This window comes from Chanos chanos, chromosome 1 (genome assembly GCF_902362185.1).
Source record: "Chanos chanos chromosome 1, fChaCha1.1, whole genome shotgun sequence".
Classification (NCBI taxonomy): Eukaryota; Metazoa; Chordata; class Actinopteri; order Gonorynchiformes; family Chanidae; genus Chanos; species Chanos chanos.
This window is the reverse complement of record NC_044495.1, coordinates 40,129,824-40,141,789: the sequence shown is the minus strand read 5'-3', so window position 1 is coordinate 40,141,789 and position 11,966 is coordinate 40,129,824. Positions and strand designations below refer to the sequence as shown.

Genomic DNA, 11,966 nt, shown 5'->3' with positions numbered 1-11,966 from the left:
TGTACCGAGGGCGCTAGCAAGATAAAGTCTATGGCATCTGTTTTGGTAAGTGTATAGCAGTGTTAAGGAGCAACGTCTGTTTTCGCGGAAGTGGGCGAGCTTTTGGTTCAAATCAAGAGCATTTGCCACTGTCACCGTTTTGTATGTTAACACGATCTAAGTGCTCTAACTCATTTTACCTGGCTTATAAAAGTCAAGCTTATGCGGGTCACTTAAAATGTTTTGGCATGAGACGTTTTTGGTTACACTATATGTCTGTTAGATCACTGAAAACTCGAACTTTGTCTGCAGTCAATGTTTTCTGGTGCTTAAACCAAGTAACATCTATTCTATAAGTTTTCAAGTGATTGATAATGGACTTACGGAATGGCTGTATGAATGCAATGCGCAAACAGACAATGTTGTCTTGACAGGAGGATCCCACTCTTGAGCGGCATTTCAAAGGTCATAAGGATGCGGTCATATGTGCAGACTTCAGTCCTAACAATAAGCAGCTGGGTATGTATGGCCAGTACCCTTCATCCAGTCAGCTCTAGAGCTGCCTCCCTGTTCACTATTTAATCTGTACACTGCTCTTCAGCCACAGGGTCTGCAGACAGGACTTTGATGGTCTGGAACCTTAATCCAAAGGCCAGATCTTTCAGGTATGTTGGGCACAAAGATATCATTACTGGAGTCCAGTTTTCCCCAGATGGTGATCTCGTGGCCTCTTCGTCCAGGGATAAGACAGTTCGCTTGTGGACACCCAGCATGTGAGTGACACGACCCTCCAAGTTTTACCATATCTTGATTGTTTTTCACATTATCTGATGCTCTAATAAAGCAGAATTCAAATTTTTTTTGGTACACAGCAAAGGAGAATCAACTGTCTTTAAAGCACACACAGCCACGGTTCGAAGTGTAGGCTTCTCTCACGACGGGCAAAGGTTGGTCACCGCCTCGGACGACAAATCTGTGAAGGTGTGGAGCGTCCACCGGCAGCGGTTCATCTTTTCCCTCAACCAGCACACTAACTGGGTCCGCTGTGCAAGGTACAAGGCCCTCTTATATTTACAGAAGCAAAACCAGTTTGAGTCATAATAATAGAACTAAATGATGAAAATGGGACAAATATTACTGTTATGCATTATAACCCATATCCTGTGTATTACTTCCAGTGTGGGATGACAGACTATTGTTTTTCTCCATATGGGAATTGAAAGCACAGCATAAATCATTAAGATTAGCTTTGCATTTACTGTGCCTGAAATCACCTTTCATTGTCTTCGCTTTTCAGGTTCTCACCAGATGGGCGTCTCATTGCTTCCTGTGGCGACGACCGGACGGTTCGGCTCTGGGACACCTCTACACGGCAGTGCATCAATACTTTCACTGATTATGGAGGGTAAGGAACCCCATCTGTCTTATTATAAAGGCCAGAGGTCGCACAGAGTTAGGGACGATCACTGTTCATGGACATGGCTTTAAAGCAGATCTTAAAACTTCCCTTGAATAGTTAACATTTGACTTATAATTCATTTACTCACATATCTCTTGATCCCTGCATTTGTGACCTTTCCCTATCCTTAAAATGGACTCCTCGATTTAGTTACAATTTACAAGTGTTTGTTGAGGGTCAATCAGAGAAAAGCTTAACCACATGTTACTTTTGGTTATGAAAATTTGACTTCATCTCATTTGTTTATCTCAATATTCAGATCGGCAACGTTTGTCGACTTCAATTCCAGTGGCACGTGCATTGCCTCCTCAGGAGCAGATAATACATTAAAAATATGGGATATTCGCACAAACAAGCTAATACAGCATTATCAAGGTAAGTCATCTTTTGTCAAGTGTGGAATGGAGTACTTTGTCACAGCTGAGTTATGACGTGTTTATGGAGGCACTGGCTTATTTTAAATGAATTAATCTGTGAGGTCGTCATTGCAAAGGTTTTTTGGACCTTTAACATGCAACTTGTCTATCTTCATTCATGACTGACATGGAAGAGGATGACTGGCGTTGTATTAAAACGGATACGGCAGGATTAGCGGGTAAAAACATAGTTTATATCATATCTGGAGCTTCATTATTTCTCAGTGTGTGATATTGTTGTTCTCCGGTCAGACGTGCCCTTCCTGGTTTGTAGATAACTGAAACTAAAGGAAGCACTTCAGTTCATGCATGCTAAAAGCTAGCGTTTTCACGAGTGTGGTTTCTCAGTCATTGTCCCACCATGCTCAGGTTTGTGTGTATATGTGCCTGAACGTGTCTAGGTGCCCATTTTGGTTACCCTGGCTACAGGAGGAGACTTCAGTGACTTTGAAAGAGGAGTGATTGTCGTACATTTGTGCTTTAAAGGATAAAGTGACTAGGTTTAAGCTGGTATGGGAGTTTGAGGGAAAGACATCAGGTCAGATAGGCTCAACTGTGGCCAGCCATGATGTGTATGTATGGTTTTAAGATGCAAAGTAAAACAGATGAACTACTCATCCCCATAACTGTAAGTATAAATATAAAACATGAGTGTACAGTTTCTTTAAAAACAGTCTATGGAGACCTTTTCAGACGCGTAGGGTTATATTTGAGTTGCAGTGCATAAGCACCTTGTTATTCTCTAACATGTATTCTTGTGAGTAATGTGTAGCAGTGTGTAAGTATAAGTCATCTTTCACCCTGTTGTTAATAAGTGCATAACTTGTTTGAGAGTGTGGTGCACAGCTAAAGACACCTACTGCCATCAGTGCTTGTTTCCCACAGTGAATGAATCCAGCAGCTCTGTTATGGTGTTTGGTACATTTTCCTGGCATGGTGCAGCTGTAGCCTAAAGGTTAGAGAAGCAGGCTTGTGACCAAGAGGTCGCTGGTTCAATTTTCCTAGACTGGCAGGAAAAATGTGGGCGAGGGGAGTGAATGAACAGTGCTTTCCCCTCCCTCAGCACTTGAGCAAGGCTCTTAACCCCCAGTTGCTCCCTGGGCACTGTCCAGCATTGGCTGCCCAATGCTCTTGCTCCTAGTTTGTGTGTGCTCACTGCTCCGAATGTGTATGTTTAGGATGGGTCAAATGCAGAGGTTGAATTTCACTGTTCACTGTTCCTAGTGTGTGTGTAACAAGTAAAGAACTTAGCTTAAGGTAAACCGAAACATTTACAGAGACACTGTGAGTCATCGTTCTGTCCAGGAGTGGTCGCTGAATGATTTCATGAGCCAAGAAAACAAGTAAGCGAATTCTATGGTTGTCTTGGTTACCAGATCTTAACCCAACTGGGTACTTGTTATATTGTTGCACCTAAGACAGCTTTTCTACAAAACACTAGATAATGGAATGCATTGTGGATGAATGGCATCGTGACGATCAGCGGAGGTTCTGAACACTTGTAGAATGTTTGTCAATGCTAATAGTGACGCGGCATTCTATTATGTCAGTTTATAGTGTTTCCTTTTTTTTTGGTCAGTTACCTATATATCTGCATGCAGTTACTGACAGAACTTTCAGGTGATCTAGATTTCCCACATAGATAGGGGCTATCATGTTTCTTTAAAAAGTTTATCGTTGACTGAAGTCTCACATTCCAAGACCTGGGGTGGGGAGACATTCTTGCATTGATTCCTTGTTGAGGTCAGGGCTCTAACAGCTCGAAGGTGGAAATGGTTACCAGTGAGACTTATCTGGAGATGTCTGTTATGATGTAAAGTTGTTGGCGTTCAGGCTTGTCATTGTCATTCTCGTGTTTCAGTTCACAGTGCAGCCGTCAACTGCTTTTCCTTTCACCCATCTGGCAACTACCTGATCAGTGGCTCCAGCGACAGCACTGTAAAAATCCTGGACCTGCTGGAGGGAAGGTTGATCTATACTCTCCATGGCCACAAGGTGGTGCTCCTGGTTTTTTTTTTTGTGTGTGTGGTCTAAGGCTCAGTTAACAGTTGTGTGAGATTGTCCTTGCACTTTTTTTCGAATTATCTGCAGATTTCTTTTATAGATTCTGTGGATTATTATTTGGCAGTGATAGACACGTACAATGACCCTGGTTTTATATTGAACATTATATTAAATATGTGTGTAAATTTGTATTCTTTTCACTCAGGGTCCAGTCCTTGCTGTAGTATTTTCTCGTGGAGGGGATCTTTTCGCCTCTGCTGGTTCAGATTCTCAGGTAGTGTAGCATAACAGTCATTTACATTTCAGTGTTTGCATAAACACAGGAAAGACTGTCTTTTTAACCCTGAGGGGGTTGGATTGGATTCTTTATTTTTACAGGTTCTGATGTGGAAGACCAACTTTGACTCAATGAACTTCAGAGAGGTTCTGAGCAGGCACCGTCAGCGGGTCAGTCCGGACCCTCCCCCACACCTGACTGACATTTACCCGCGGACCCCTCACCTTCACTCATCCCAGAACGGCGCCGTAGAGGTCAGGGGCCACACAATGAAACCTGTCTGGTTTCCGTAGCAATTATAAAAATTTTAATAAGTTCCTGTTTGCTCGTTTTCTTCTCTTTCCCTCCTCAGATTAATCCCACTGTTGCGGACACGCAGTCTCCTGAACCCCGCGTGGTGGAAGTTGGACAACCTCTCTTTTCTACTCTAGTAAGACCAATTTGCTTAATGTTCAAACTACATTGTACCATTTAGTTCCCAACAGACAGAAAGCACTGTTTTCCCAAGGGGTTTCTTCTTCCAAACTGTGAAAACAACCATTAGAAAAAAGCAAAATGTAAGCCGATGTTACAGAAGAAGGTCTGTACAGTGGACATATAAAAACAACATGAGCTCGTAGATTAATTACCTCACGTGTTGTGTGTGTATATAGTTCAGCCTAGATGGGTATGATTAATTTAAATTTTAATCGTTTTTTTTTTTTTTAAATATCATGCAATGACCTTGTATGGAACATTACATATGTACCAGATAATGTGGCAGACATTAACTGTTAATTTTCTTTTTTATTCATATTCAGCATTAACAATATTCCTTGTTTTGCCAGTGGGATTTCCTCTAGTTCACATCCACACATAAGCGTATATACAGGTGCTTATAACAAATTTCTAATAAGAATGGATTTTGATCTGTCATTAAATCTCTATATTTATACTGGTGTAGTTTACTCAGTTAAAATGATGCTTTAGTTGAACCTACTGATGCACAGACACAGAGATGATGACTGAAGTAACCAGTGTTCCTGCTATGACTCACATTTACATGCAGCAGTGTCTGCAGCCACTAGGTGGCACTGTAGGCCAGATTCTGGATTCAGGGTTTTACTTCAAGGCTGCAGAGAGGCCACAAAAGATGACCTGCTCTGATTCCTCTTGTCTATTCATTCGTGAAGAGGTGCCTTTAACAATGTATGACGTCCCACGAGCCAGCTTTCCATCATTTAAACAATAATCTTCTTGACTGCTAATTAATTGTCTGAAACTAACTTTCATCTACAGTAAGGGAGTGATGACTCATACTTCAGCTTGTGTGCAGAGCTCCCCTAGATCCGTAGCGTGAATAGATTCAGAAGAAGTTGTGAAAAGGATGCTCTTGCAGAAGCCCGGACTGAGCATGCTCAGTTGCGTGGTTTATGTGACACCTGAATACTGCACAGTGTTTAGTCTGCTGTATGCCATAGCACTACTGTGGAGATCATGTGAAACTCCTACAGTGTGCTGTGTGTGTATGGCTGGTGAAAATATATGTCTCTCTCTCATTCTTTGTCTCCCTCTCTGTGCTTCCCTTGGCCTGGCCTCTCTTTCTCTGTCTCTGGAATTGCCCAAGCATGAATGCAGCCCAGCAGTGCAGGCACACACACACACACACACACACACACACGCACACACACAGATATAGCCATGTGCTGTAAACCGAGCAGTGACCGAGCATCTCCAGACAAGACTCACTGGTAACCATTTCCACCTTCGAGCTGTTAATGCCCTGACCTCAACAAGGAATCAATGCAAGAATGTCTCCCCACCCCAGGTCTTGGAATGTCAGTTAAACGTTGGAGCCATACCCTAATAATAGTTCCCTCTTCATCATAATTTCATTTTTCTGTCCCTCTGTCTCTCTCCTGCCCCTTCTGTTCTCACCATACAGTGCAGTGTGACACACACACACACACACACTCCCACACACACAGAGTGCATGCAGCACTTACACACTCACAGCTCAACACGACAGAGAGTAGAGGAGAGGCCAGAATGGTTCAGGCTAGCCCTCCTGGACTGGACCTGTCAGAGTTCATCACTTGGAAACCCTCAGATATCTGGCCTGCTTGTCTCCCCTACAGTCAGTGTTTCCTCCCTCTGAGAACGGGGGCGGAGGGGGGGCTGAAGTATTGCCAAAGGCGTCTTCATGTTTGATGTCTCCCGTCAGCACTTCTCCTGTCGTGAATCTCCTCTTGCATGCGTCTTAGTTTCAGTGATACAGGAACTCCGTACTTTTCCCTGGCCTTTCCATTCTCTCCTTTCCTCTCTCTCTCTCTCTCTCTCTCTCTCTCTCTCTCTCTCTCTCTCTCTCTCTCTCTCTCTCTCTCTCTCTCTCTCTCTCTCTCTCTCTCTCTCTCTCTCTCTCTCTCTCTCTCTCTCTGGTGCATTACTCATTGAAGGCTTTTGTGTGCTAGTGGCATTAGCAGGACTTGCTGTGAGTGAGTGACAAGGAAGAGCATGCCAGTACTGAACACTCTCAAGTCCATTGACAAAAGCAGAGTGTGTTCAGCTCCACATGACTCAGATCTCCCAACACAACTGTCCCTGTTGTGAACAACATCTGAAACAAAGCAATAATGTACTTTATATGTTTATCCAACGCTGAGCAGCCTTTATATTGTAAATAACAGATAATGTCAGATAATGAGTTACATTCAACTTTGCTTCTAAGCACTGTCAGTTTTAAGAATGTATACAGTAGTAACTGTATTTCATGAAAAAATATTGATCATTTGATGATAAGTGTTAATGTGACAAGTTTTGGCGCTGATGGACAAATTGAAAGAGAAAGAGAGAGAAAGCAGTGTAATGTGTATATTTAAAAAAAAGCTGTTTAGTTTCAAGTTCAGACACGACTCTGTTTCGGCGTCGGTTGTCGCGTATTAGGTTGTGGGGGCGAGTGTGTACCTGGGCTGTTTTAGCCTGGGATAGCGTGTGTGGGTTTCAGGGATAGGAAGCAGGCAGTCTCGTCCTGTGGCGTAAGCGTCAGGATATCGAATGACTGCGAGGTATGGATGCCAGGTTTAAGTGCTGTGCAGCTCTCGATAGACAGGATGTTACGGAAGGAAACGGCTAAAGATAGGGCAGCCCTGGGGAAGGTTCACTTTCCGTGGGGGGGGGGGGGGGGGGGGGGCTTTGAGAAAGAGAGCCTTGTAGGGAGAGAGAGTGATTCACCTTATTACTCTATCACAAAACAAAGACAAACATATACACAAAACAAAATACCATTTAAGTTATATTCCATTATGGTAAATGGAAACCAACATTTGTCCTTGTAATGGGTGTGAACTTTTTGAAGTAATAAAAAAAATTATTGTCTGATGAATTTCCTGTGAGTGTGTGGCACTGTTAACAGTAGCTCTGTATAATGTAATTGAATATGATGTGGCTGAATGACACCTCAGCAGAAACGCAAAGGAAACATCTGAAAGTGTGACTGCATCTTGGTCGTCGTAGTAGTCGTTGCCGTGGTGTGTGAACAGGACCTGGGCTTTCATGTGATATCACTTATTGTGATAGTGGCAGCTAGACAAGACAGCCGAGCTGAAACGGAAGGGCCATCACGACCTGGTGTGTTCTCTGTATTGTCCCAGGGATTCTTCCCGCGTCAGTTTGCCCCCCTCCCACAGACACGCCAGCATCAGCGCTGTCACCAGAGTTACACAAGAGTTACTCGAGTCTGGGTTCATCTCTTATTCATTATACCTTCAACCGGGCTCTACCTAACTCTCGCTCCCTGTGTCTCTCTCTGTCTCTCTCTCTCTGTCCCTCTGTCGTTTTGTCTCTCTTTCATTTTTGTTTTTCCTCCTTGTTTTTGTTGTGGTCACTTTCCTTTCACTCATTTCCCCTTTCCACCTCCATCTTTTATTTCGTTTCATTACTTTAGTGTTACTTTTACACATCGTGATCAAAGAGCCTAGAGTCAGACACACAACTCCCAGCATTAACAGTGGAAGAATCCTGGACTCCCAGCCCTCTCCTGGACTAACTGGCAGGCCTGAGAGCTGTTACACCAGTGGCAGTGCTGCTGTGTGGGGCCTTTATCAGAGGTCAGGCAGAGATCTGGGTTCTGTCATCCTCCAGCCAAACTCCCCTCCTCCTCCTGCTCCTCTTGTGGAGCGCTCTCAAGGGTATGCAGTGGCCTGGAGAGAGGCACAGCTGAAAATATACTGACAGTTAGTGGACATGGTCTAAAAATAGCCTGCCGTGCCTATTACAGGTACCAAGGACACTTTAAAAGCAAAGGATGAGCTCGTGTCTCTCTCTCTCTCTCTCTCTCTCTGTCTCTGTTTAGTTTTTCCGTTTGACTCTCTCTTCAGATGTTATTTTTGTTTTGAGGTGGAATATCCTCTTGCTTTGTAAAAGTATTAAAGATTTTAGTTAACAGGAGAAATGTGAAAACGTAGGAGAGTGTAAGGTGATAATAATTTGAGGCGTTTTGCTTCTGTGAGCTGTGTTTTCACTGCGGAAGGTAGGTGTGAGAACAGAGCGAACGCATTGCTCTGCCAAAGGTTTCGGTGATCCTCTGTCACCGAGATGTGCTATTCCACATCTATGTTCAGATCTTTCATTTCCACTTCTCCAGATCTTTCACATCAAACCCTCCAGCCCTAGGACTGTTCAATACCAAGTCCTGTGGGTATTTGTTTATACTGCCGTGTGGTATTGATCAGATGAAAAGTGTAAACATCTGCTTCCTTGGTCGAAAATAGCACTTAATTAGAAAGCAGAGGCAAAACTCTGTTTACAGACTGGTTTTTTTGTCTTTTTTTTTTTTTTTTTAAGTTAGCCCATATGATGTTGAGGGAATTGGGCAGTAGATGTGCCAGAGATACTTCCCAGTAGCTATTTTGGAATCAGACAACCTCTAACAAAATCTCAAAACCAGTAATGTTGCCATGGGCATTCTCTCCATAACAATTGCAGTGACGTTCCTAATGGGCCAAAAAAAATGTTTTTCGTGAGCTTGTGTAGGCGTATGATCACGACGCGGTTTTTCACTGGAATGGTCTAAATGTCTTTTTTTTGTTTTTTTAGATGCCTCTGAACAATGAAAGCAAAAAAAAGTTGCCTTTTTGGGTATTATGATCATTCAGATATTCAAACAGAACAAAATATTTTTATTTTTATATTTTTTGCCCACATAATTCCCTCTCTAAGAGTTATTTATATTTGATACAACCCAAAAACAGTTTGGGTTTTTGTTTTGTTTTTTTCAAATTGCAAATAAAGTTGGAGTGCCAGTTTAGAACGTGCTCAAAAACAGCCGAGGTGCATTGCTGTGAAATTGTTCTCTCGGTAGAAGGGACGAAATGTGTCGCCAAACGCGGCTCTGTTCGCCAGCCGTGCGGTTCTACCCGTGACACCTTGCCGTGTGAACACTCTCTCTTGACATACATGGTGCTGCCTCTCCTCTGTGCACAGCATTCTCTGTAAATAACACAGGGTCAATGTTAGCTGACCTCTTGGCTCGAACGGAAGTGGCATCGCATCACGTATCACCTCTGAGGTCTGTTTGTGCCTACCTCTCCCCGCCGTGATTTATGGAAGATTCGCTCCCTTCCTGGGCTCCTGTTTTTTTCTCTCTCTCTCTCTCTCTCTCCTTCAACCCCATCCTCTCAGTTCCACTTATCTGCATTTGTTATTTTTAGTGCCTCATGAACGAGGCAGGCTGAATGTGCCCCAGTGAACCGTGTAGGCAGAGCTAACAAAAACATGGATCCACCAGTGAAGAGAAGGTAATCATTTCAGCTTTGAACTGATGGGGTGTGTGTGTGTGTGTGTGTGTGTGAGAGAGAGAGAGAGGGGGAGGGAGAGGAACAAAATGCTTCACCTCAGCTCGTCTCCAGTCAGTCAGTTTCCTGTTGTTTGAGTCGCACTTAAAAGCAAAGCAAATGTGTAAAGATCATTATGTGTAGGCGTATAATGAGTTTAGGGGGAATCTGTCTGAAATGGAATGATGAAATTCACTCTTTTGAGTAGTTGTGTGGTGTGGGCGTGAGGGATTTTTTTTTTTTTTTTTTCGTTTGAAATTGGCTTTGGAAAGCAGATCCACTTCCTCTGAGGCACGATTGTGGAAGGTCATGGGCTCCGGAGGTGCAGCTGAAATCCAACACCAGGCTGGGTCAGGGGCTAAGCCGCCCCCCCGGCCCACCTGTTAGGAAGTCATTCATTTCTGTTCCAATGCCAGCACAGAGTCTCTTATCTCTCCCCTCTCTCTCTCTCTCTCTCTCTCTCTCTCTCTCTCTCTCTCTCTCTCTCTCTCTCTCTCTCTCTCTCTGTACTGTACCATTCATCTCCTTCCATCATCTTGCCTCTTGCCTTTTTGAATCCCATCTCTGCCAGTGGCTTACTATAAACTATTTGCTGCGCTCAACGATTTGGGGTTTGATACTGTTTCAATACTGTTTTAGTTTTTTTGTTTTTTTTAAATATCATTAACTGTCACTATGCAGCAAATGCCACTTCCACTCTCTCTTCTTTTATGTTCTGTTTTCTCCCACCCCCTCTTTTTTTTCCCCCCATGGACTGTGTTTTTCACCATGGTGCTTGTATACACACACACACACACACACACAAAAACACACAGACGCTTCCCCAACTGTACCACTGTTGCCCATTTGGCGTCAGCTGGTCCGAGGGACGGAGGAGGGGGTTTGGGTCGGGGGGGGGGGGGGGGGGGTGTGACTCACTGTGAAGCACGACGAGTATGTCCATGACCCTTTGAGCTTCCAAACTACCCACACGCACACGTCCCACGCCCGCTGCCTGCCACCATTCCATTTCTCCCAGACCACCTCGATCTTAACACCAGAGCAGTCGTGGAGTATAGCGAGTGGCGTTCGGCGCCTCTCTGACGACCTGAGCCGGTCGTGTGAGCTTAACCCCGCACCAATGATGGCATACACCCCACCCCCACCCCCACCCCCTCCCCACCTCCTCTGAAAAACATATTATCCCAAGTCACTCTTTTTTTTTCTACCCCTCTGCTCCCTTAAAGATGAAGTTAAGAAGTCATTTTAGCGGAGGGGGGAGAGGGTGGTTTTTTTTTGGTGTCTCTGAGGGGGGAGCAAGGGGGTTAGCTAAAGAACACTTAACCAACAGTCAGAAGATTCCTCACCAGTCCCCGCTCCGCTGTTCCCGTGCAGGCTGGACCAGAACCATCCTGCTTCTCATGTCCAACTCCCTCCCTATCAGCTCCCCCTCCATACAAACACATCTGGGCCAGCACAAACCCTGGAATTATGGTTTAAAATGAATTTACTGTTACTGTTCATTAAGGGTTGTTTTTTTTTTTTTCTTCATTTCCTTGAACTTGCTTTGGTTCCTGTCCTCCCTTTGGTTTATTGCGGTCGGACCATGTCTCTGTACTGTGTATTTAAACATTTTTGTCATCTAGCTTAACAGCTGCTGTTGTACTTTTACCCAAGTGATCAGTATTACCCTGTATTCTGTCTCTGCTGTACTAAAACGTTGTCTTATATACATCTCTTATTGGATTAGACTCTACTAAGTTGCTTGGTCTTAAAGTAGACTTTAAGACTTAGTTGTTTAGTGTTTAGTCTTAAATATTTTATTGGGGGGGGGGGTGAGTTGATGGTCAGGATCTTTGTGAAAGGGGTAGTGAGAATAACAGCTTTTAGCTTTAGAGTTCTCTCTCTGTCTGACCATGTATGCATAGTCTGCATCTAGTTCACTGCACACACAACGAGTTCCCACAGCTAATTCACAGTCGAGCAGGATTTCTTTCCAGAGCAAAAGCAGATTATGGAGTATTTGTGTGGTAAAGGAGTTT

The 11,966-nt window shown here is 43.9% G+C and overlaps 1 protein-coding gene across 1 annotated transcript; it reads left to right on the top strand.

The window, feature by feature from the left end:
• The first annotated feature begins 30 nt into the window (after positions 1–30).
• On the top strand, positions 31–8,344 carry poc1b (POC1 centriolar protein B). The gene is made up of 12 exons (XM_030789902.1): positions 31–45; positions 414–498; positions 581–752; positions 852–1,031; positions 1,277–1,384; positions 1,698–1,813; positions 3,716–3,849; positions 4,064–4,132; positions 4,237–4,389; positions 4,488–4,538; positions 7,691–7,848; positions 8,167–8,344. Exons 1-12 carry the CDS (start codon positions 31–33, stop codon positions 8,342–8,344), a joined length of 1,419 nt encoding a protein of 472 aa, XP_030645762.1.
• The last annotated feature ends 3,622 nt before the right edge of the window (positions 8,345–11,966 follow it).

Bases quoted from the DNA above. Each gene is read 5' to 3' on its own strand.
- poc1b (XM_030789902.1), top strand. The intron at 753-851 runs GTGAGTGACACG...TTTGGTACACAG, and splicing joins CGCTTGTGGACACCCAGCAT to CAAAGGAGAATCAACTGTCT. The intron at 4,390-4,487 runs GTCAGGGGCCAC...TTCCCTCCTCAG, and splicing joins CCCAGAACGGCGCCGTAGAG to ATTAATCCCACTGTTGCGGA.